This window comes from Xyrauchen texanus, chromosome 32, assembly GCF_025860055.1.
Source record: "Xyrauchen texanus isolate HMW12.3.18 chromosome 32, RBS_HiC_50CHRs, whole genome shotgun sequence".
Lineage (NCBI taxonomy): Eukaryota > Metazoa > Chordata > Actinopteri > Cypriniformes > Catostomidae > Xyrauchen > Xyrauchen texanus.
In genome coordinates this window covers 39,547,095-39,574,504 of record NC_068307.1, presented here as the reverse complement: position 1 = coordinate 39,574,504, position 27,410 = coordinate 39,547,095, and the positions used below count along the sequence as shown (strand labels likewise).

Below are 27,410 nucleotides of genomic sequence, written 5' to 3'. Positions count from 1 at the left end.
ATGGTTGAAACGACAATAAAAATCACTTGACTTTACTACTGGCTTATAAACCATGTTTACATTAAATGTATTATATTATTTCATTGGCCACATATTCCTCCCACAATTAATAAAGACGCTAGTTGCAACATATCAGTGGATGAATACAATGATTGGGTGTTAAATATGAATTCTGTTAGATTCCCTAGAGCCAAGATCATTATTCCCCCTTTTAACCAATAATGAGCTAGAGTTTCTACACATTTGCAAATATCTAATTTAAAGCATCAACTAATATTTGGTAGAAAAAAGGGAAACAAACTCTTAATTAATTTAATTCCAATTTATTAAGCAAATCAATTTTGTTTTTTACATAAAAACTGAAATGTTTAAAAAAAACAACACTAATATTCACTGGTTATGAACATTTATTTCGCTACATTTTGATGGTCACATGATTATATAATTTCTGGAGTTCAGTGTTGTACAGCTCCTTTTGGCTTTTCTGATCAGAAACCCTATAGAATATGGCTGACAACAGTTATGGTAAATATACACGAATATGTAGTTTTACACTAACATATTTTTTGAGGGGTCTCAACAGCTTCCACATCAAATATCCATGTGATTTTTCCATTTCAAATTATTATTGATCAATTGATGTCTTCTGAATGCAATTCCCAAAGTTTACACAATTTGTTAGACATGGACAACAGTACATTTTGGAAAGATCCCTAATTTCAGTAAATTCTACTCCTGGGGGTGCTATACAAATCCCCCAAAAAACTGCTCAACTGTTTGATCAACTGGACATATTAACAAATATGGTTGCCAATGGTCAATTATCATCAGTCAATAATTTCAGTTGTCAATGGCATAACATGCTTCAAACATGAACTGCATCCACACAACCTCTACTCTACGAAGTTTGGCAACTGTGGTCATTCTTGTCTAATTTAAACACAAATAAAACTGTCAGCTAAATAATAATTTAATGTTAATTTGTAATTGATTGCCACAAGTTTATATATACTATACTTATGCTTGAACTTTTACAATAGTTTGGTGTGTCCACGCTAATGCGTGAAACATTTATAAAAATAAATAAATAAAAAAAAACCCAGGCTGCACTTCACCAATTAAGCAATAACTGATGGGTGACATAACACACAGTTAACTGCATAATCAGAGTAAAACAAACATACAGGAAGTCAACGTAGAAATGCTCAAAGTTTAGCAAAATATGTCTTCAGATGATGCACAGTTCAAATAACTGATCACAAAAACTATTTTGAAATTATTCTGCTGCTCTACAACTACATATAAATCATCTTTTCACTGTTCGCTGCATCTCCTTCCCATTGATTACGGCACTTCCTCCCACACCTGGACTAGGTGTCCATCTGTCTCCATTTCCGCTACTCACTCGTCCACTCAGTTGTGCATTACTGGAGTTACCAGAGCTTTGAGAATTCACCCCATTAGCAGTGTCGTTCCCTTTAAACATTGAATCAGTTACTAAAGTTAGATACAAAAATAAAAATAAATTGATTGTGGAAAATTACAATATTATTTTTAATTATATTTTCATATTGTGATATTTTAGTATATACATTATATACATCTTTTTTTTTTTTTAAATCAAATAATTAGGTTCCCAAAATGTTTTCATAAAAATTTGTACAAAGGAAAAGTTCAAATGCCAGATGCCAGTGATCAAATGCAGAAACCACTTGCTACTTATATTATACCTGTAGAGGCAGCAGTGCTGCTGTTCACGTTGCTCTGGTCATTCAGTACCTTACAGGAAAAAATAAAAATGTGAATTCCCATGACCAACAGCTATAACATTTAAGATAAGATACCACCAAAATCGGACATACTGTTTTATTTGTCTGGGCCAAATATTCTGGATTTGGTTCACTAAAGTTTGGCACCTCAGAGTACACCATGCAGAACCTTAGAAATTGGATACAAAGTTAATTCATTCACAATAAAATATTTCTGGGCAAGATGAAGTTTAAAGTAAATACTATTTGTATTTTCACTTGTATAGATATAGGTCAGTTTTATGTGGTATTTTAATGCAACACAATTCTTATTTAAATAGTCATGTTTTCCAAAAACAGTTGTAGCACTGTTGTGAAAAGGCAAAAGACATTGGAGTTTTAACTTTTTCTATAATTATCAAATAATATCACAAGTATATAATAAAACCCATCTTCAACACACTCTCCGATTTTCTGTAGCTCGCCTCCCCTTCCAGTATACAGTGTCAAACAGCCTTTAAAAACGGAGGCATACCTGCAAAAAATGCAAACGTTCTGTAAACAAACTATAAACTATTACATTTGTATATGAACAGCTGTAGTTGCACTTAGTAATATAATTGATGTTGTTTTTAGGCAGCTACTGGCTTTTGAAAATAGTATACAATCACAAGTCTCAGAGAATGAATACAAAAGACATTCGGTGTGAATCAATGATATTAAACACAGCCTCACCCTTTGGTAAGTCTGATGATGTCACCAGCCTGAATGAGTCCCCCAACCTCATCCCAAACTGATATACTGATGCTGCCTGTCTTGTCGGCCACTTTACACGTGCGCACCTCATGACCGTCTTTGGTCTTTGTCACTCGGCCTTCAATAAGATTGTGAGAAAAAAAGATTTAGAACATCATTAACACTTTCTGCAGGGCTGTCTATTCCAGACTAAGATTTAACCTGCAACCACTATTTATCTATGTCAGTGGAGTTTTCTTATGATTACCATATGCCATTATTAGGGGCAAGACCAGAAGCGGCAAAGCTTTGTCAGAATTGAAATAAAAGTGGCATGCGTCATCAACATCATGCCATGAGGGTTATTGAACAGCTTGAAAAAGAAGCCACCTAAATTTCAAAAGAAAATTGTTTGGTTAGCATGTTTAACATGCTAAATGCTGTAACACTCCCCAAAATCTTTAAGTGGAGTTTCACACTATAATGGGAACAAACTGAACTTGTTTCTATAGATAGGCTATGGCGTGGAATAAAAAAATATATCAACACTGATGAAAAACCAATAAACTCAAGTGTATTTACAAACCCCAAATAATATTTACAATACTACAAGATTTGGTGTATATACATGTAAAAGTGAAGTCCAGAGTGCTCAGAGTCAATGAAAATGATCGGATCAGCCTCACCGGGATACTGTATAGTCCAATGAGCACGATCTTGTGTTGATGTTGACTGGCGAATGTCCTCAGAATAAAAATAATCCTGGCAGCGAGCCAAATGTATATACTTCCCAGAGGAACGGCGACCTAGCGCTTCCAGGTCAGTCTAGTGTAAATCTAATTGTGAATCAACGGTTTGGAGAAATAAGCGTACTCTTGAATGAGCGTCTCTCCTTGAAAACTGGCATACCGGTTCCTTAAATAGAAAATAATAGTCTTTTCCTGTACGTGGCAGTACAACACGTGACGCGGAACCACGCGAAGTTCTCGCGTGAACAGAAATCGGGATCAATACACCACAGATGAGGAAATACAGAATACAGGGGAAAAGCAATACAACTTAAAGGCAATAATGACTAACATAATTAGTTTTATGTCATAAACCTTATATATATAACATCCCCTTTATGTGGCCACGCTACATAGATCCCCCCCCCCCAGCCATCGGCATAGGAGGAGATCGTCCGTACCAGCGTTTTAGGTTAACCACATTTAAAATTTCTGTTTTACATGGGTCTCCCCAACGAACAGTGTAATTTATTGGCCCCATTTTTTTTATTACTTCAGCTGGGCCCTCCCACTTGGGCGCTAGCTTAGCAGAGTATTTATTCGAAAAGACGAGAGAGGGTGAGATTTAACCCAGACTAGATCACCCGGCTGAAACTGCGCATCTTTCCGTCGGGCATTATAGTATCTAGCTTGTCTAGATTGTTGCACCCCTACTCGGTGCTTTACCTCCTCTGCCGTGATGTTCTGTCTTTCAATTATATTATATGATGTTTGGTCAGGAGTGGGGTTTTTGAGGATCAACCTCTCTAGTGGACCGTGAAGCTGTCTGCCCAGCATTAATTCCGCCGGAGTTCTCCCTGTTGTTTCTTGGTGTGCCGTGTTGATAGCATACCTCAGCTCAGGTAACCACTGGTCCCATGTTTGATGGTATTGTCCCACATATGACGCAATCATAGTTTTTACTGTCCTGTTTATTCTTTCTGGATGGTAACTGGTAGTGAGTTTTTGGATGCTTCCCCAGGACCTGCAAAGCTCTGACAGTACGTTAGAAGTGAATTGTGCTCCCCGGTCAGAAATGATGTATTTTGGGACCCCCCATCGGGTGAAGATTTCTTCCCTGAGAATTTTGACGATCTTCTGTGTTTTACTATCTCTAAGGGGGAACATCTCTACCCATTTGGTGTAATAGTCAACTATGACCAGAAGGTAAGTGTTCTGTTTTTTACTGATAGGAAAAGGTCCCATAAAATCCATCCCCAAGGTGTGACTTGGTTCTGTCACTTGCGTCTGTTGTAAGAATCCGCTTGGTTTTGTATTTTCGCGTTTATATTTTTGACATGTTTCGCATCCTTTGACGTACTGCCAGACATCCTTACGGACAGTTGGCCACCACGCCACCTCCAAGAGCCTCAGTAAGGTTTTCAGCCGTCCCAGATGTCCTCCCAGCGGGTTATCGTGTACGTAATGCAAGAAACCAGGAATTACTGCCTGAGGAACAACCAGTTGGAATTTATTTCCATTGTTCTTGACAGGAACCCGGCGATATAACACCCCCTGGTGGACCTCAAAGGTAATTTGGTTATCCTGAACCTTTCTGGTTTTTTGGGCCAGTTGGAGGAGAGACACCGTATTGTCATGACTTTGTGCTTGTGAGATTTCCTCTAACGTGTGGGGTATGTCAGAGGCACATTTTAATTTTACTATGGCTAGACAGGGCACACTTTCACTTTCAGGAGCTTCACAGACTCATGACAAGGCATCTGGTCCCAGGTTCAGACATCCTCTTCTGTGATGTACTTGGAAGATGAATTGCTGCAGCCTAAGAGTCCACCGGGTCAGCCGAGAGGAGGTTTTAGGGCTATTGAAGGCCCAAGTTAAGGCAGCATGGTCGCTGTAAATGTCTAACTGTCTTCCTTCAAGGTAATGTCTCAATTTTTCCACTGCCCAGACTACAGCTAGACACTCTTTTTCAGCCTTCGAATAATTCACTTCAGGTCCACGCAATGTTCGTGATGCGTAAGCTATTACCCGTTCCCCCTCAGGAGTTTGCTGGGTAATAATGGCTCCTAAGCCTACATCACTGGCGTCTGTATGAACCTGGAAAGGTTGATTGAGGTCAGGTTGCATCAATACTGGGGGGTTTTGTAATATTTGTTTGATAGTCTCCAGGCTGGTTTGGCACTCAGGAGTCCAATCCCACTTAACGCCTTTCTTTTTCAGGTTGTTTAATGGAGCTGTGATGTCGGCAAAATGGGGAATGAACTTGTGGTACCACCCGGCTAATCCCAAGAAGCGTTGGAGGGTTTTAAATTCTTTGGGAGGAGGATATTCAGCTACCGCTCTGGTCTTTTCAGGATCGACCTCCACTCCTTTCTCTGAGACTATATGTCCAAGAAACTTCAGCTGCTTCTTAAAGAAGTGACCCTTCTTCATGTTCAGTGTAAGCGAAGCTTGGTCTAGTTTTTGCAGAATGGTGTTCAGATGTTGTACATGTTCTGGTAAAGACCGTGAATAGATTATGATGTCATCAATGTAAACAAAACAAAACTTCCCTCTCAACTCTGCTAGGACCTTCTCCATCAGCCTCTGGAAGGTGGCAGCGGCATTCCGTAATCCATATGGCATGGAGCGGAACTGGAATAGACCTTGGGAGGTGATGAAGGCTGTTTTCTCTTTACTACTTTCCTCCATTTCTACCTGCCAGTACCCTGACTGCAAATCCAATGTGCTGAACCAGGAGGCGCCTTCCATGGATTCTAAGATGTCATGAATGATTGGCATTGGATAAGCGTCAGGTACGGTCTTACTATTAAGCCTCCTATAGTCCACACACAACCTGTAGGAACCATCGGGTTTGGGGACCAGGACTACAGGTGATGACCAAGGAGAGAAAGAAGGCTCGATGATATGGTCTCGTAGCATTTGTTCTACTTGCTCATCGATAATCTTCTTCTTGAACGGTGAGACCCTATAAGCTCTGGATCTCATGGGCATTTCGTCGGACAGTGTAATTTTGTGCTGTTCCACAGATGTTTTCCCAAGACTTGAGAGGTGGTACGAGGCCAATTTTCCATCAGCTTTTTTAATTCCTCCTGATTTTTGGAGTCCCATCTGGGAACAACTGGTGTGTGTAAATCATATATGGGTAAATTCCAGGTTGGAGGTAAGGCATAATATAGACTCACCACAGCGGTCATGCCTAGGTTTTCACCCATCAGACGTGAAGACAGCACAGGATTTAGAAGTGCAGAGAGAAATGGATATATCCTTTGCCCATTTTCAGTCCATATCTCCATTGTCCCACATCCACTATGGCTTCAGCGGCTCTCAGGAAGTCCAGACCAGCTATAAGGGGAAAGGCCAGGTGAGCATCCTTCATAATATAGGTGTCCAACCTGCATATCCTGTCATGCCACTCATAACAGACTGTTTTCCTGTTGATCGCCTGGTGCATTTTTCCATCAGCCATAATGAACTGTTGAAGTGGGCCTGGAGGGTCAGGTTTCGCTTCCCCTCCCAACTGTCTCCACAGGCTTTCCTGAATAAGGGTGTATGTGCTCCCTGTATCCAGCACCGCCTTCACCTCTTGTCCTTTTATCATTATCGGCACTACTAGAAGGGATGTCATAGGGTGGGGTTGTGCTATGGATACTCCTGCTAGATTTTTAGCAGTATGGCGTTCAGGTGGTCTTTTAGTTGTAGTCTCTTTGCTGTTCAATTTGCCCACTTTCTGCCAGTAATCCTTTGCTCCCATCCAGTCCTTCTCCACCATAGATCCCACCTTCACCAGCTGTTCCACTGTTTTCACCGTCCCTCTCAGACAGCCCGCAACCCTTGGGTTGATGTTATTAAGAATTCGGCTCACCATCTCCTCTTCTGTGATGGCCGGCTTCCATTTGAGGCAGAGGGCTCGGTAATCATAGGCGAAATCTCTCAAATGCTGACTGGGTTGCTGCACCAGTGATCTTAACTTGTCCTCCACTTCCGTGAGGTAATCCTCTGGGAGAAATGCAGACATAAAAGCATTTTTGAAAGACTGCCAATCATTGATCTTGTTTTTTTCAGCCTTCCACCAACTCTGAGCGGGTCCTTTGAGCACTGTACTCAGGTTGCCAACGAGCTCCACACTAGGCAGGGTTCTAATGGCCAGATAATTTTCTACCTGTTCGATGAAATGTAGTACGTCTGATGTCTCACCGGATTCACCGAAGGAAGGAAATTCCAGACGGATAGGGGGTCTCCCACAGAAAGATGACATACTGGGCATACATGAAGGGTGAGCCATGTTCGATATTTGTGCTCCAGCAGTGACATCATAGGTAGTGTTGCCTCTGTTAACAGGGGGGACTTTAAGTCTTGTAGCTGGTACGGGAGTATTTAAGACATTAGCTGTAGATAGGGAAGAGGCAGGGTAAAAAGGCTGTATTTGAGAACGAGATGGGGTACTGGTGAATATTAACTTTTTCATTTGATTTTCCCATCTTGCATCTCTCCGTAGGAAACAGTCAACCACCGCTCTCTCCAACTTTTCTACAGACCTCTGGAAATCATCTTCTAACTCTGCTAAGCCAGCGTCCACTGACTCCCGGAAACTAGTTTCCCTATTAAGGGTACTATCCACAGACTGTTTTAATTCCTGTTCATTATGTTGTATTTTTGCGTTAAGAGCCAATAAATCCACCTTAAGTTTATCAATCTCCATTTGCATTGTTTGTATAAACATTTACATTCACAATCTCTCTTTCAACATCATCACCATCAGCATCATCATCATCAGAAATATACATTGAACTCAGCATAGATGTTACTTCACCTGCCGGATTACGTCTGGTAACAAATGGGCCTGCAGTGAAATCAGCCGCCTGAGTTTCATCAGAGCTACACCTTAACTCATTTACATCAGTCTCAATTTCATCAGTATTTAGATTAATTACTCCTCCATTTACATGTGTCTCTTCCTCCATATTTATGGACACACAAAAAAAAACACTATAACCAAAAATAAACAACACGTACGGGCCACCACTCAAGTCTTGGGAAAAACATCTGTGGAACAGCACAAAATTACACTGTCCGACGAAATGCCCATGAGATCCAGAGCTTATAGGGTCTCACCGTTCAAGAAGAAGATTATCGATGAGCAAGTAGAACAAATGCTACGAGACCATATCATCGAGCCTTCTTTCTCTCCTTGGTCATCACCTGTAGTCCTGGTCCCCAAACCCGATGGTTCCTACAGGTTGTGTGTGGACTATAGGAGGCTTAATAGTAAGACCATACCTGACGCTTATCCAATGCCAATCATTCATGACATCTTAGAATCCATGGAAGGCGCCTCCTGGTTCAGCACATTGGATTTGCAGTCAGGTACGGTCTTACTATTAAGCCTCCTATAGTCCACACAGAACCTATAGGAACCATCGGGTTTCGGGTACGCTCATTCACAAAACCTTTCATTAATTTCATTGGATTATTGATGCCGACTGACCTGGGAGCGCTGGGTCGCCGTTCCTCTTGGAGTATATTCGTTTGGCTCGCAGCCTGGATTACTTTTTAATCAGAGGACATAGGCCAGTCATCTTCACTTGATCGTGCTCACGGACTATACAAATAACCGGTGAGGCTGATCTGAACACTGTCATTAACTCTGTGCACGTTGGATTCCACTTATACACACACGCACACACCATGTCTTGTATTGTTGTAAATATTATTTTGGTTTGTAAATACACTTGGGTTGATTGTTTATTCGTCAGTGTTGAGTATATTTTTCCTCCACTCTGTTGCCTATAGAAACGGAACATTTGTTCCCATTATATAGTGTGAAACTCCACTTAAAGATTTTGGGGAGTGTTACAATGTATGCTATCTTATGTTAACCAAACTGTAAAGTATTCTATCTTTTAAGGCTGTTTGGATACCTTGCTATCCATAGGCAACATAAGCTTAGCATGCTATACATTTAACATGCAAACCAAAGCTTTTGAGTGTCGCCTAAACTTGGTATTTCTATTTGCTATTTCTGAGACGTGTCAACTGAGTGGCACAGATGCTAAAGCTCTGGTCAGCATTTCAAAAGATGCAGATTCAGAGTCCTACACAGGATGGTTTAAAAATTTGTAATTCTGCTGACCTTCTTCACAATATGCTTTCTACAATGTAGGCCATGCTTCATTGTATAATTTCGGCTTCATTAAAAACCTCTTAGCTGTAATAACATTTTCTCAGCAATCATTTTGTACTTAACTTGGAATGTTTCTTTGGCATCATTTAGAGTTGAGGGCAGTGGTGGCTCAGTGGTTGAGGCTCAGGGTTACTGACCAGAAGGTTGGGGGTTCAAGCCCCAGCACCACCAAGATGCCACTGTTGGGCCCTTGAGCAAGGCCCTTAACCCTATCTGCTCCAGGGGCGCTGTATCATGGCTGACCCTGCACTCTGACCCCAGCTTAGCTGGGATATGTGAAAACTAATAAATTTCACTGTATATATGCAAAAAACTGTGTATAATGTGTGACCAAAATAAAGGATTCGATTCGAGTTGTCGATTGTGTGGCACAGTGGTTAAAGCTCTGGACTACGCTTCCAAAGAATTGGCGTTTGAATGTTGCAAAATTGTTTTAAAAATTATACTTCTGCTGACCTTTGAGTCTTCATGCTGTGCTTACTACAATGAAAGCCATACTTCACTGCATAATTCCTGCTTTAATTCAAAACTATTTGGCTGTAACAACAATATTTTCTCAGCAAACGTGTTGTACACTCTCAACTGGGTATGTCTCTTTGGCTTCATTTAGAGTTGTCGATTGTGTGGTGGAGTGGTTAAAGCTCTGGACAATGATTCAAAACATTGGATGTTCAAACCCCGTCTTAACTTTGTGCCTCTGTTAATGTTAAATAATGATGAGGTCAGATGAGGATAAAATCTGTACACAAACATTGGTTGTTGTACTGTACGTGTTAAATGTGTAAGAATGATTATTTGTAACTCAACACTGTCTGCTGTTGATCTAAAATACATAAACACATACTGTTAACTGGCAAACTACTTAACATGATACAACTGTTGGAGCAGCAGAAAAAACGTTTAATAAACAAGTTTAATTTTTAAATATATATATGTGTGTGTGTTGGAAATTAACTTTTCCAAGAAAGCGCAATATTTGCACCCTGTAATTGATTTCCAGGAGCATACTTTTTCAAGAGCAATTTTCTTCTAACATTATACAATGACTGTGTCATCCTTTTATGTCAAATACCGTACTTCAATTTAATTAATTTGAATAATGAGATGTTTCAATAAGTACAGAATTGCCTGATCTCTACACAATGTGCATAGTGACTGAAATACATTCCTCGTTCACTTTTTTCCTGCATATTTTGGCTAATAAGTTCACATAGCATTCAAGTCAGAAGACAAGTGTGATGAGGAGCAGGGCAGACTACGCACACACGGCCCCAAATCGGGCTAATCAAATGAGGAGAGTGATAAAGGCAGCTGGATGCATCAGTTCGAGAGAGAGACCCCACATGCAGCTGCCATGTGTGTTTATGTTTTGTCTTTATATTTAAAATTTTACATTAAATATTACTTTCACTGTTCAGCCAGTTCCTGCCTTCTCCTTTCCCATTTTAACCCCCCCCCGTTCCAAGGTTTCTCCAAATTTGTAATGAAAAGCTTCATTATAAACCCAACCTCTTACATGCCAGTTGAAAAAAAAAAATAAACATTTCACATTAGTCAGAGATATCATTAATTCACTAAAAGTTGTTGATGTTCTGCTTAAGTATTACCGTATCATTAATATAATTTTAGCTGTCTTTAACAATACAGACATTATTAATTTATATTGTTATTATTAAGTACATTTTAACATTTGGTTACATTATATTTTGTGATTTCTCAGACATTCCTAAATGTATTCCATCCCTCCCACACTTTTGCCCTCAAGCAGTTGAGGATTTTCAGACAGACAGATAGCAGCATACAATAAGTGAGATGGGCAGGGAATCAGCAATAGCACAGGGCGTGATGGTGTTACTGTTGTGTGTTACAATCTTAATCAGTATACATGCGTGTGACAAATCTTAATTTATGCCTGCTAACAAATGATGAATGATGTGTGTAACTAACTATAAAATATGTTAAAACCAAAAACGCAGTGAATGACTGCGGAGGTGCGCATGCTGCTGAGGACCCGAGACTCCGCCTTCAGAGCAGGCGATAAGGCAGCCCTAAGAACAGCTTGGGCCAAACTGTCCCGGGCAATCAGAGAGGCAAAGCGCGCACACGCCCAGAGAATCCACAGTCACTTCCAGGACAGCGGTGACACACGGCGCAAGTGGCAGGGCATCCAGGCCATCACCAACTACAGGACAACATCAGTTGCCTGTGACAAAGATGCCTCCCTTCCAGATGTGCTGAACGACTTCTATGCTCGGTTTGAAGTGCAGAAAGACGTGGTGGCGAGGAAGGACCACCCCTCCTCCCAACGACCAGGTGCTCTGTCTTACCACGGCTGATGTGAGGAAAACTCTACGTAGAGTCAACCCACGGAAGGCTGCTGGACCAGACAACATTCCTGGCAGAGTGCTCAAGAGGATGTGCAGACCAGCTAGCAGATGTTCTTACCGACATCTTCAACATCTCTCTGAGCAGCGCCGTCGTTCCAACGTGCTTCAAGGCCACCACCATCATCCCCATGCCACAGAAGTCTTCAGTGTCCTGCCTCAGCGACTACCATCCCGTCGCACTCACACCAATCCTCATGAAGTGCTTCGAGAGGCTCGTCATGAGGCACATTAAGACCCAGCTGCCCCCTCCCTAGACCCACTGCAGTTTGCGTATCGTCCAAACCGTTCAACGGACAACGCCATCGCCACAACCCTCCATCTGGCCCTCACCCACCTAGACAAAAAGGACTCATACGTTCGAATGCTGTTCATAGATTTCAGCTCAGCATTCAACACAATAATTCCTCAGCACCTGATTGGAAAGCTGAATCTGCTGGGCCTGGTGACCTCCCTCTGCAACTGGATCCTGGACTTCCTGACTGGGAGACCACAGTCAGTCCGGATCGGGAACAGCATCTCCACCACCACCACCACACTGAGCACTGGGGCCCCCCAGGGCTGTGTGCTCAGTCCACCGCTGTTCACTCTGCTGACTCACGACTGTGCAGCAATGTACAGCTCGAACCACATCGTCAAATTCGCAGATTAAACGACCGTGGTGGGTCTCATCAGCAAGAACGACGAGTCAGCATACAGAGAGGAGGTGCAGTGGCTAACGGACTGGTGTAGAGCCAACAACCTGTCCCTGAATGTCAACAAAAAAAGAGAGCACAAGGTGAACACTCTCCGCTGAACATCGACGGCTCCTCTGTGGAGATCGTCAAGAGCACCAAATTCATTGGTGTTCACCTGGTGGAGAACCTCACCTGGTCCCTCAACACCAGCTCTATCACCAAGAAAGCCCAGCAGCGTCTCTACTTTCTTCGAAGGCTGAGGAAAGCACATCTCCCACCCTCCCATCCTCACTACATTCTATAGAGGGACTATTGGAGCATCCTGAAACAGCTTCTTCCCCCAAGCCATCAGACTCCTCAATACTCAGAGACTGGTTTGACACACACACACACACACACACACACACACACACACACACACACACACGTCCTGAGTTGCACTTTAATTACGGTCACTTTATAACTGTCTGCTACCTCAATAACTGCTATGTGCATAGAACACTATCTCATAGTATATGTTGTTTACGTTTTTAGAAACTGTCATCTTTTTGCACTACTGTGTACTGGTCGGCGCTGCACTGTCTCTCACTGTGCCTATTGTCCTGTTCATTGTCAGAAATTTCTTGTACTGTCCCGTACTTTTTGCACATGCACATATATATATATATATGTATTTTATTTAGTTGTGTAGTCTCATGTGGTTCTGTGTTTGTCCTATGTTGTTTTTATGTAGCACCATGGTCCTGGAAGAATAGTGTGAATCTGGGGAGAACAGATAGAAGTTACCTTCTGGCTCCCCCCATATTATATGAGGAAGGAACCCTAAATAGTGAGTTTTTTTCTCACAAAGGATACTCAAAAACCTGAAAACTCACTTAGACGAAGTTCCCCGGCTGAATTAAAATATTGAGCATCCAGAGTAAAATAAAAAAAGCAACCAAAAATATAAATAAATACAAATAAAAAAAAAAATATATATATATATATATATATATATATATATATATATATATATATATATATATATAAAGAAAATGGCGGAGAAGGTGAATGAGAACAAGAGTGCCAAACAACTTACCATGGCTGAAGTAAAGGGAAAAACACTGGATAGGATGGCAACAATGACAGACCCCAAAAACAGGAACGAGATTATTAAAAAAATGCTTAAAATCATGAATGACTGGCAACTAAAAGAGCTCTTACCCAAAGACTCTGAAGACGCGCCCACTGGGGAAGTGCGAGTGAAAATTATACAATTTGAAAGAGCAGAACTCCCCAAAGCTAGAACCTTAAACAGGGTGGTCAAAAGTAAAGTGGGAAGAACAAAGAAAAAACTAGAAAAGGCTGAGAAGAGCGACTAATATCCTGGCAAAAATGAAAACAGTGACACCAGCACCAGTTTCAACCCCCGAGAAAAACAAAGAATACATACAAAAGAAACAACAAAGTGAGAACGAGACAGTTACAAGCGCAATGCTCTATCCCTGTTTACCCTCTGCACCCCCAGTTTATGAGCTTAATCAAGCAGCTAACAGCATACAAGCACTGGTATTTGAAATAAAAGGAGGACTTGTGGAAGTAACAGTGAATGAAACAGAGGAGAATATAGAAAACTTACTGACGAGCGTAAGGGAACTAGCTAAAAACACCCAGGAAATGACGAAAGCCACCAAAGAACTGATAGAAGCGACAAAAGTGAAGGGCATAGAGGAAGCATACCTGATGGAAAGGGGTCACAGATAACCAGCTTAACGCCTGAACAAAAGGTGGAGGGGGCAACCATAGAGAACAGGCTATCAGGAAGAAAACTTAAATCGCTCATGGGAGGAAATTAGAACAGGATATAATAGCAAAAGCATACAAAAAGAAGAGAAAACGACCAGCAACTGTGAAAGCAGGGAAGAAGGTGAATCTAGCGAAGTAACGCCAAGTGAATCCGATGAGGATAGAGCAGACACCCCGATGTCGGTGAAAGTGTTACAGGGGAACTTAACCTTGAAAATGGCTGATGGAGTGGCAAGTAGAACCAGAAACCAAAAACTGGAAGATATAGTTGGGCTGAATGAAATGGATGAGAAAGTATGGCAGGCGCATCTGACACATTATGACAACAAACACCACCAGACACAAAGTGAAGGAGACGAGGAACTAAAAACCCTTACCAAAAGGTTACTGAAGATGCAAGTTGCAGAAAAGGATAATGAAGCAAATAAGAATAAAAAAGAGAAATGCCAGATGGCAATGAACATGCCCCAGAGCTATAACCAAGGACCCAGTGCCCAAATAAAAACTTCATCCTGTTGTTGCAGTATAGGGGATGAATGGTAAACATGGCAAGGGCCGCCTGCTGGAAGTGGGCCCCCTTACATTCCCCAACCAATAACTCCCAGCAACCTACAAAATGTCTAGAGGGCAATACAGAACAAGGAGTATAATGCAAGATGGCTGTTTCAATTGTGGGGACCCTGGACATTGGGCCAGAGAATGCCCGGGAGGAAACCAGCAATTCAAAAGACATCAAAGAGGTGGCTTTAGGGGAAGAGGAGGAGCACTAACCTTAAATGGTTATGCTTACCCACCGCAGGAACACAACCCTTCATATACTCATCAAATGATTGTGGAAGAGTGGACGCAGCGCCCTGGGACAGACCAGGGACAATGGGGAGGCCCAGATAATTTAAACACATGTGCAGCAATACCAGCAGAACAAGAAACAATGGTCACCTGTGAAATAGAGGGGGAGAGAATGCAACTTATGGCAGATACGGGTGCAATGGCGTCATGCATTACAAATTTGAGAGGAAAAATCCCCCCCTCTCACCGGCAAAAGACTCAAAACTGTAGGATTCTCTGGGAAAATTGAAGAGCAAAAATATACAAAACCAGAATCTGACACATTCATTTTTATATGCACCCAAATGTCCTGTGAACTTGATGGGAAGAGATTTACAGATAAAAATAGGAGCTAAAATAACATGCTCCCCTGAAGGGCTTATTTTAACAGCTAGAGGTGGGGAGAAAGAGGGACAGCGGATAATGTATATGGGAACAGATACGACACCAATAAATCAATCTGAGAGCACTGGAGTGTTTTGGTCAAGGTTACTGTTCCCAGAAGTGAATAGTGCAAAAGTGCAACAAGTGATTTTATCACAGAAAAAATGGATGCAGTCACTAAATGCTTATGGCCCTCCTATAGAGCCCTTGCATTGCACGTACAACTACCTTAGAGCTCCCGATGAGCAATACGAAGAGGAGAAACAAGAACACAAAGAAACACTCAAAGTTGGTGACATATTCGCAGGACCCCAAGGGGTAGCAGCACATGTACCACTGACCTCAGAACAAGCACAGTGGTACGTACTGGGGGAGGAGGGGGAACCACACATCACACTGGCTGTGACAGTGGGACATGAAGCACGAACATTGTGGACAATTATTAAAAATGCTCTGGGAATACAAATGGCAGCAAACTGCATCACCTGCATTACAAATTTCACCAGACGGAACCATGTGGAAAATCATTCACGCCAGTACATGCATAGGCCACCTGGAGAGTGTGGACCTGAACTGGGACCATGACAGGGAACTAAATAATCACCCTAACACAGAAGAATGGCTCAAGTGTGTGCCTCACCAACTGTGGACAACTGGTCCATACGATGTGGGCTGTGTAACGAGGAGCTGTACCCTGCTGGAGGCCACAATACCGCCTTAAACGAACAAATAGAGGGAATATCTGAAACCATTGAAGGACTTCTGAAAGCAGGGGTGTTAAGAACTACACACTCGCCGTGGAACACATCCATCCTCCCTGTACCAAAAGCTGAAAACAAAGGATGTAGAATTAACACAATCCCTGACGGATATGATGGCACAGGAACCTTGCTGCTACCCTTTCATGGACAGCAGAAGCTGACGAGGCATTCACCCACACAAAACAGGCATTGGCACAAGCGGCACATCTCAGTACATCAGATTACAAGAACCCTTTCTTCCTGGATGCTTCTGAAACAGGAAGGGTGGTGAATGCTGTTCTGTTTCAGAAAAAGGAGGGAGAGAGTACTTATGTACTACAGCTGAAAGCTGGACAATGTGGAAAAAGGCCAGGTGGGTTGCACGAGACATTTAGCAGCACTCTGCAAAGCAATAGAAAAAACGTCCCACATCGTTATGTGCCATTCACTTATAGTGAACACCTTGCATGGAGTGGTGGCGTACCTAAACTCAGCAGCCTTCACATTTTCAACAGTAAGAAAACTAAAGATCGCTGAAATGTTGAAACAACCTCATATTACCTACACCACCACAGGGGTAAACATGACAACAGGAATGAACTCTGAAGGACAAGAGCCACATGACTGAATTCAGGACGGCAAAAGATCTGAAGATAATAATAATAATAATAATAATAATAACTTTATTTTGTATAGCGCTTTTAAAAGTTAATTCTCAGAGCGCTTTACATAGCAAAATTAAAAAAAAAAAAAAATAAAAAAATATATATAAAAAACACATAAAAAGGCATGATCACACAATACAAAATATTTCACACAGGATTACAAACCTAAAAACAAATTATAAATAAATATCAAGACAGATTAAGACCATAAGATACATCTCATTGACAACCACCAATATTACCTTTACCCAAATGCTTCCGTAAAATAATGAGTTTTAAGTGATGTTTTAAAACTTTTCAAAGATGGTGCAGATCTGATTTCGGAAGGCAAGGAGTTCCATAACTTTGGGGCGACTGAGGAGAATGCCCTATCACCCATTGTTTTTAGCTTCGTTACCGGAACTTGCAAAAGACCGGCATCAGCAGAGCGAAGATTACGTGTTGGGATATAGGGCTTTAAAAGCTCGGCGAGATATTGAGGGGCGAGTCCATTCAATGCCTTGTACGTCAACATCAGAATCTTAAAATCAACACGAAATTTAACAGGTAACCAATGCAAGATCTCTAAAATGGGTTTTATATGATCTCTTTGTCTGAGTGGAACTACACACAGAACCCCTGGAGGAACCAGACTTACCCTTGTACAGCGATGGATGTTGCTATAAGGGAAATCATGGGAATATGGCCTCCTATGCAGTGGTTAAACAAGAAGGGGAAAATATCACCATAGTGGACGCTCAGATTATCCCACAACCGGCCTCAGCTCAGCTGGCTGAAATCACCACACTCACCAAAGCACTTGAAATAAATGAGGGCAAAAGAGTAAATATCTACACTGACTCTGCCTATGCATTCGGAGCAGTACATGTTGATGGGCCACAATGGATGAGAAGAGGATTCATAACCACACAAAAGACCCCTGTGAAGCATGCAGAACAGTTAACATTACTACTAAGAGCCGTACTCATGTCAAAAGTGGTAGCTGTAATAAAATGTAAACGTCACCAAAACAGTAACACCCCAGTAGCGATAGAGAACGCTGCCAAAGAAAGCAGGCGGATACCAAGGTCAAATGGTATGTTTGCAGTTAGAAATGAGACCAGAGTTAACAATAGAACACATAAAACAAATGCAACATGAAGCAGGGCCTTATGAGCAGAATCAGTGGCTGCAAAAGGAAGATGGCCTCTGGAGGTCACATGATGGGCGACTAGTGGCGCAAGCGAAGTTAGGAAATCTACTAATCAAACAGGCTCATGGGCCAACCCATTTCTACCCATGAGAGAAGTAGAAATAATGTGGTGGCACCCATACTTTAAAGAAATGGTAGAAAACTACATTACTGATTGTGACACCGGCAATGCTTTTAATGACAAAAAGACTTACAAATGCCCCATGGAAAGGTTTCCCGTACCTGAGGCCCCATTCAAAGAAATATGCATTGATTTTACTGACATGGGAGAAGAGAATAGGGTTAAGGGCTACAGGTACATATTGGTGATGGTAGATCGGTTCTCAAAATGGGTAGAAGCAATCCCATGCAAAAAAAGAGGATGCAAAATCTGTTGAAAATTAACTCATACCCATATATGGAGTTCCCAGGTCTGACAATGGCTTCCATTTCATGGCACAGAAACTAGAGGAAGTAGAAAAGCATTTAGGGATTGAACACCGATTTTGGTTGGTTTACCACCCTGCATCGCAGTGCATTGTTGAGAAAGCAAACCAAACTCTAAAAAGAAAAATTGCCAAAACATGCTATGGTACGAAATTGAATTGGGTAGATGCATTACCATTAGCTTTGATGTCTATGCGCTCTTCAAAGAGTGGAAAGACACAACTCTCACTGCATGAATTGTTGACTGGAAGGTCCATGCCTGGGCCGCCCAGAGAAGGGGGTCACGGATCGGCCCTGTCTTCGAGTACTGTCTTCACAGGTGAAAAACACAGAGGAACCCGAGGAAGAGACCATGGAGCCTCCTGTCAAGCCTGGTGACTGGGTATGGGTGAAGGTCTACAAGAGAAAGTGGTCTGAACCCAGGTGGACAGGGCCATGGGAAGTGGTGGAGTGCACCCCACATACACTAAAAGTAAGGGGTAAGACAGCACCACCCCAGCTAATTGGCACCACCTGAAACATTGTGTACCCTCACAGGCCCCCCTCACACACAACTTGGGTTGGATTTGGCTGGGCTGCATGAAAAGATAGAGGTCTAGAATTTGCCAAAATACCTTAGAAAAATAGCAGCAGCAATAGGGGATGATGCAGAGTCCCCATTTACTATAGTAAGTAAGAGCACATCCACATCACCACCTACAAAACAGAAAACTAAAAAGAGACTGGGGCTAGGAGTATCATCTGTTGCGTGTTCTGGGTGGGAATCAGCTTATCGGTAGTGTTAATACTTGCATTCGCCGGAACAGCTTTGGGAAATTGTTAAGCTTATAAAATGACCCAACTGCTGATCCTAGTGTCCCTGCACCAAGCTACAGGGCTCTGGGAACTGGTCAGCAAAGAATATAGTTTGAAAGGAGGAACAACAGTGTCATTAAAGTGTGGGCCCTTTATAGCATGGGGCAACGACGTCACTTACATGAAAGCATACAAAAAAATACATATGTAAAGAGTACATCTCTTACCATGTAACTGGGAAGATATCATAGTGTCTACCTCATCCCCCTCGGGGGGGAAGGTATTCACTGATTCCTGCATGCTCAGACAACACTGCAACCTGGGTAATCCAACAAGTTACAATAAAATATGCGGGACAGTACCGGTGCGCCATCGAGCATAGGGGCAAAGATACATACCAGCAGGTGAAGGTTAAGGTAAACAGGAAAACAACTCCCTAAATCTCACTTGAAAAAGCTCCCGTGTATCAAAAACCTACATCAGCCACAAACCAAATGAAAATGTATACAAATCACACTAGCATCAGAAAAGTAATGGAGGTAGAGAGAGGTTTTGATGACAAAAACACGTGGCTAGAATGGATGCTCTATACGGTTAAACAACACAGAGCATCAGGATGTGTGGCATGAGCTATGGCAAGACCAGCTCTGGGAACCACCCCATTCCCCTTGAATACTGACAATGACCCAGAAGGTGAAAAGTGCTTCTAAAATTATATGTAGAAACGTCCCACCCCAAATGCACCACACTCAGCCTTCTGTTCCTGAACACTATGGCCTATATTTTGCCCCCACCCTTTGTTTTTTATCCCGGAAATTACTTGTGCATTACAAGCAACCACCCTACAGGCCCCTAGGTAGGAAAGCTTACTAGCTGCCACACAAGCAGAACTATAGGACAAACCCAGATATCCAGTCTCCTTAATATGAAACATGCAAGAGCAGATGTTTGTTGGTTCTGTGGAGAAAAAGTAATATACCCTAAACTACCCCTGAACTGGACAGGAAGTTGTGCCCCATACAGCTAATGATGCAATTTTTTTTTTCATTGCCCTTCACAAGTGACAAATTATTATCAGCAGCAAAGGGGCAGGAAAACCGCCACAAGAGAAGACATAAAAGTTACCCCAGGGGGAGCCTTTGATAGAACAGCGTATATTGACGCTATAGGGGTCCCCAGAGGAGGTCCGAGTGAATTTAAAGCTCGTTGCCAAATAGGTGCAGGATTTGAATCCATTTTTGTATGGACCACGATCAACAAAAACGTAGATTGGGTTAATTATATCTATTACAACCAGCAAAGATTCATTAATTATACCCGAGACAGAGTGAACAATTAGATAAAACCAGCATCATGAAATGGCAAAATAGGATAGCAATAGATATGCTCCTAGCTTAAAAAGGAGGGGTGTGTAAGATGTTTGGATCAGCATGTTGTACATTTATTCCAAACAATACTTCCCCAGATGGAACAGTGACAAAAGCACTGGAAGGACTGACCGCCCTCAGTCCCGAATTAGCAGAAAAGAGTGGGGTGGAGGATATGTTCGGAAAATATAAAGTTATGATGGTGAGCATTATTACGTCTATTGGAGTTATATGTCAGCAATAATGGTGGTATGTGGATGTTGTTGTATACCATTGTAAGACTGGCACCAAATTGTCTGCATCACTTCCGGGAAAAGCAAAGAACTCTGCAAGAACCAACATCATAAAGACTCTCACACAGATGAACATCTTCATCCAAGATAGCAATCCCTACATGCGAAGGACCATAAAAAGCAAATCCCAGATTTGACCTCTATCTCACCTAAGGGCAAGTTAGAATGACCAATCCTTTTCTGTACTGTAAGAGGTTTTCTGTTCAAACATGTTTGGTATCATTCAAGAGGTCTTAATGCAACTGGTAAAGTGGTCTCATTCCCTTTCAGTAAAAACAAATCTCCATTAAGATTTTAGAACTTAGCAAAATCCTGCACTCTAATAGAGACATGTCCCTCCCAAATTTCCCACAGGGACCACATGCTGTATGCAGATTAGGTAGATTGTTTTTAAACATCAAAGGACCTAATCAATCACAAGAATCAAAGGTCTATATACAACTCTGAATAACATGAAACACACACACCTGAAAGAACAATCGAATTGTTTGGTACATAATGGCAAGTAGCTCAGGGAATCTGCATTCAGATCTCCCACAACACTGTTGTGTAGGCTCTCTACCAGGAATGCAAACCTTATTACTTATGTCTTGATAAATTGTTTAAATTCGTCTTATTATTGTCGAATTGGATTGATGAATGTATTATGTCACCTGGTAAATAAACTGTTACATTTTAATTTATTATGATTGATTCTTAAACTATTGTCTCTAGTAGATTACGTTAAGTCCTTGTTTCTGCAAATCTCTGACCAGGTTAGCAGCGGACTAAAGCCGGTTGAGTGGAGCATGGGGCACACCGACTGAGACTTTAGAGCTCCCACTAACTAATAGGCATTATTTCTAGTGCATTTAGTGTATACAGGCTCGATAGGGAATTTCCGTTTAGTGTCGACCAAGCCTAAATAGGGTGAAGCCTAAACCTCTGGTTATTGTAATATTTTCTAGCTAAGTGTACATAGGAAACTATGGCATGATCATATAAAACTACTTTAACTTGGGTATGTTGGTCTATCTGTGTAAATGTGGTGGTCATGACCTCTGGGTAGAAATGTTACTCTAATCAAGTGTTTACTATCTAAGGGGACTAAACAAAGTACTTGTAGATAAAAGGGCAAGCAGGAGCAGCCATCTAATTAGTATTTAGTCAATTACTGTTTTAATGACCAAAACTGGCATATTTGTGACCGTGAGATCCGTGTTCACGGCCGGCGCGAGACTCTCTAAGCGACAGGAATCCGAATGAACGAGTGCAATATAAAATACAGTTAAATATGATGATTCAATATTAAATCAAATTTAATAGTAATAACTAAGATTAGAATATTAATATATCCTTAGAAACTTTTATAATTGGAGTCAGATAAAATAAACGAGGATCTTAAAATGAATAATATTGTTGTGTAATTGGAATGAAATAACAAACTGAACGTGCTTGATAAGACAGAACACGCAGGAGACCTTCATCCACGCTGTTGGAAGCTGCCATTGGACCAATAGGTGGACCCCCCTTACACCATGCATTAGAACCCTTATAAATAGCTTGCTAATAACTACCCTAACGAAAGAGGGAGAACAAAATAATGGGGGAGGACAATTTCCCTTATCCGAGGTATCTCTCCCAAAAGGGTGAAGCAGTGAAGAGAGCTGGACAGGAAGTTGTGCCCCATACAGCTAATGATGCCATTTTTTCCACTGCCCTGCACAAGTGACAAATTATTATCAGCAGCAAAGGGGCAGGAAAACCGCCACAAGAGAAGACATAAAAGAAGTTACCCCAGGGAGAGCCTTTGATAGAACAGTGTATATAGCGGAAGTGAAAGTGAAGCGGAAGAAGAGAGCTGGTTAGCTTAACAGAGAAAATCCAGCACTCAAAATACTGTAAATAATGACATGTTAAAGCCTTATGCCTTACAGGTGTCTGCCAGTGCGGCGGAGTAGTGGAAGAGAATCCTGTCAAGAACAGTTACTGGCACTAAGACTGTATTGCACTCCACGACAGGTTTTCCTCTTCACACAGCAGATACGAATGCATTAAGTTTTCCCTTGTATTTTGTAGCAAAGTGGGATCCCAGGACCAAGGGGCCAGCTGGTCGCCTGTATAGGTGCAGTAGATGGCCCTAAGGGAATGAGAGACCAGTGCAGGTTTAAGAGAGAAAGGTGCTGGAACGAGTATCACACCAAACAAGGTTTAAGAGAGAAAGAATCGGCACTGAGTATCACACCTGACGAAGCATCAAAGGGACAGTGTTAACACCAATGAATTGTGAAAAGGAGGGAATTGTTGTGCGTTACAATCTTAATCAGTATATGGGTGTGACAAATCTTAAACAATGTATGCCTGCTAACAAATGATGAATGATGTGTCTAACTAACTAGAAAATATATGTTAAAACCAAAAACGCTAAAAGGATAAGTGAATGTGAAGGTGGGATAAATTGCAGCTGCATTTCTGACACAGGAGATGAGTGGAACCTAGAAACAGTTTCTACATTGGAAATTCTTTAAGCAAGGAACTGATAAGAATGAAGAAATAGAAGGCAAAACCAGTAATCCCATGGCGGCAAAAATGAACCAACGGAATGATTGAAACTTATCTCTTAGAATATTGGAGATGCCCCTGCGGCAAAAATAAGCCAATCAAAAGAGTAAAAAACTGAGAACAAAGGAATACACCCTGGGTCAGAAATGTAGAAAAGAAGGGAACACCGGAGAAACAGAGTTTTTTCAAGCGGAGCTCACGGGTGAAGCAGACAGGACCCTCAGCTGGGCGAATGATTTTTGTACTTATTCTTTCTTGTTAATAAATACTATTTTTATCTTGAAAACTTGACTTTGTCTCTTCAAAAACGACATTACTTAGTACTATTTATAATGAATGAGATGGGCGAACATCACAGAAATTAACACCGGAGCAAGACAGAATAGATTCAAATGAATCTGACGTCACACCCCAGGAAACCACGCTTCCAGGTTCTTTCGAGCAGCAGATTTCAATTGTGGAGATAAGCAGCACTGCAGTTTTAATAATCTTTTCAGCTTTATTGTATGTAATAATGTCTGTTAATGTTATTACAAGTAATGATAAAGGAATAACTATGGTTTACAGGGAAGAAATTATGGGGGTTCTTTTCTGAAATATTGGCAAAACAAGTTTAAACTTGATTCAATATGCCTGTATGATTATGTCAGACATGTAATGGGTTGATGAATACACATCCTCACACATTTTACACACTTCTAAATCCTGAGAATGTGGGTACTTGGAAATGAAAACTACAATCAGACATACAGTATGTCTTAACTGCTTAAATTATTAAGTCAAATACAATAAATAACAATATTTTACTTCAATTTGACCATATTCCATATCAAAACTTAAAAGCCGTTTTTGATTGAACAATATTATTTTATCAGGAAGACATTTTTATTCACTTCTATTTCCGTTCCTCACGTTCTATCGTATATGGTGGTTTTGATCAAATAAGATCATCATTAGATCATATTTGACCTAATATCTTTATCAGCGACAGCACTTTGGAAATTAAAAACAGCCATTTACGATCAGAGTTTGTGCGATTTCAGCTGATGCAGGTCAACTGTGTCCAATAAAGCAGACGCGATAAAGATGGTGACCCGTGAATTATCATAATTTATGTAAAATCCTGAGTTTACCCTGATGCACCAGGGCCAGGTCATGGTGGTAATTTAAAGAAGCACTAATCTCCAATGATCTGTGGGAAACTAGATGTTTCAACCCCACAAACAGAAATTTTTGGGCAGTTTTAGAGCAATTTGAGCACAGCACCCAAAGACAACTGTTCTTTTCTGGGCTACTAAAAGAACCCGGAAGTGGCAGCGCAGAGCATTTGTTTGTAAACAGTAACTTCATGCGGAGCAAGAGAAGCAGAATGTCCATCTATGCGGGTCGATGATGCTAGGATCCACCAGACTCATCATCTAGCAATATTTGCACGATGGACGGTGCACAACAAATAATGTTCAGCGAAAATGTTTATGAAGATTGCAATGTAGCCTATGTATTTGTAACTATAACAGAATCATTGACTCTTTGACAAATTTTTTGCCCTCATTTGTTGAATTTCAAGGGCATTTGTTCATTTAATTAGCATTTTTGCAATAAGCCCCCATTCATTTCCGACCATGATATATACTGTATGTATATTAAGCATGTATATTTTTATTATATTTTACTAACTAAATACAATGAAAAATGCCACTTATAAAAATTTATCAAAAAGTAAGCTAACTTAAAAGTTCTTCTAGATGCCATAGTACATAAATATGATACTAATACAGCACTATGGTATATGGTTCCATTGTTTTACCATAGTTTAATCAATGCATATATGCAAGGCTTGAAATTTAGTATTGCGGAACTACAATTGTTGGCTTGTAAAAAGTTTACAATTTGTAAATCACTTTTGATAACAACGTCTGTTAGATACCAAAAGTAATTTTACTCAATTTCTTTGACTAGCCACTGTATGTTATGTGATGTTAGGACACCTGTTTCCAGCACAATGAAGATGACATTGAGATTCTTGAGTCCAGCTTTTATGTCCTTGACATGAGTCTCTGTGCTCATGATCAGTGTGTGTCTGTCCAGATCCAGCAAAACCTGAGATACAACACAGTGTGATGCATTCTATACATGCTAAATCAACATCTCATTAAGACAATATAAATATTTATCTATAGAAATTAACATTATTTTGGCGACTTGAAGCATGCACGTGCTTCAAGTTTGAAGCTGATATCACACATTTACAAACAAGGAAACTAATGTAAACACTTACAGTTTAGCATCGAGCGACAGTGGCTTTCTGTTTTATCAGTAGTTATGCTATTCATCTGCAGTGCCTTCTATGAATAATACTCTACACGCTCACTACTCCTGATGTGAATGAAAGCGCTAATTGTTCTGACAGCTGTCAATCATCTCAGTCAATAGGCTCGCTTGAAATGCCAAACGCCTCGACTAGAAAGTAGACGAGAGTAGGCGGCTGCAGTCAGGGGAGGAGTGAAATATATAACAATTGTCAAGTCGGACAGTTCTCACATCTCGTGATGGATCAGACTACTTCGAGATCAAAGGCAGATATCACGCGATTCACGTTCATACGCTATTACTTCTTCTTCTTCTGATTTATTGGCAGATCGTAACTTAACAGTGCATTACCGCCACCTGCTGTTAAGCTCTGCTGCTGAAAGAGTTTTGGAGGAATTATTTCCAAAAAGAAGCTTGTATTGTTGTTAATTTTGAAGAAAGTGATGTGATGTTAAAATGTTTCTCAATTGATAAAGATAAAAATCTTGTATTTTTATGTGATTTAATTATTATTATTATGTCACGTTGATACATAAAGTCAAATGGACGGAAGAAACACATGTTTTTGAACAATTAAAAATTTACATTAAAACATATTTGGAAACTATTTCTAAAAGTAAAAATATGAAAGCAATACAAACTGTTTACTATGTACAAACTCTTAAATATATTTTTGTTGCTTTTTTATGTAATGTCTCATATAAACCACTGACATGTATAGTTATATGTACTTTTGTTTGTACAATTTTCATTGTTCTAATATATATATATATATATATATATATATATATATATATATATATATATATATATATATATATATTCGGGCCATTTTAAATGGAAGTGTATGGGGGCTGTTGCTAGGGTGCTGTAAATGGTTGCTAGGGCGTGGCTACTTCATTTCCAAGGTGATCCTTAAAGACTGATTGGTAGCCGGAGTGAAATGAGCCCGGCCCCGTGTCTGTACTACATTTTGATTGGGAGATATGATCCCACAGAATAAAGTGTCTTGTCATAGTAGGGTAAAAACAATTGCTTTCATGGGCGAGACCATTGCCATAGTATGCCTATGGGGCATATTTGGGCCCGTTTTACCCCCCCAGGGGTAAATCTTACCCCGAAACTCTCGTCATGCTCCAAACTGCTTGCTAGGCCACATCAAATGAGTCCACCCACATGTCTTTACGAAATTCTGTTCCGGAGATATGATCTGTCAAAGTTCGTCACAATGCAAAGTCAATGGGACATTGTGTGGTTGTATTTTTCCCCCCCCAGGGGTGCAACGTACCCCACACCCCTTAGAAAAGTCATAGCATAGATGTCCTCAAAAGGCCGTTCGATTTGACACCTCATTTGTGGGTCTACGACAAAAGGTGCGGGACGAGTTAGGTGCTGAAGTTTTGTATGGATGAAGAAGAAAACTAGATAGGTACATTTCCTGAAGAAAATGTGAGTGGTGCTTGCCGTGGCAAAATTTCTTCAACAATGTCCCACCAGCTGCCCAAAGTTGAAAGAGGCCACCCCCATGACAGTAGGATGTTCTGGTGTAGAGATATGTGATTTGTTACTTGGTTGCTACGGTAACCCCATCTGGTTGCTAGGCAGTTACCAAGGTGATATTCAAAAGC

The 27,410-nt window shown here is 41.0% G+C and overlaps 1 protein-coding gene across 4 annotated transcripts; it reads right to left on the bottom strand.

Moving 5' to 3' along the window:
* Window positions 1-327: 327 nt before the first annotated feature.
* On the bottom strand, window positions 328-26,077 carry nabp2 (nucleic acid binding protein 2). Of its 4 annotated transcripts, none has more exons than XM_052102066.1 (7): window positions 25,751-26,077; window positions 25,461-25,572; window positions 2,484-2,622; window positions 2,212-2,283; window positions 1,863-1,938; window positions 1,731-1,779; window positions 330-1,497 (listed from the first exon to the last, which is right to left on the bottom strand). In XM_052102066.1, the coding sequence occupies exons 2-7, from the start codon at window positions 25,537-25,539 to the stop codon at window positions 1,307-1,309; spliced, it is 606 nt and encodes a 201-aa protein (XP_051958026.1). In that variant the 5' UTR covers window positions 25,540-25,572; window positions 25,751-26,077; the 3' UTR covers window positions 330-1,306. The 4 variants fall into 4 exon arrangements, 3 of the variants coding, with proteins under 3 accessions (XP_051958028.1, XP_051958026.1, XP_051958027.1); XM_052102067.1 differs by having other exon boundaries at window positions 332-1,476; XM_052102068.1 differs by lacking the exon at window positions 2,212-2,283 and having other exon boundaries at window positions 328-1,497.
* Window positions 26,078-27,410: the final 1,333 nt, after the last annotated feature.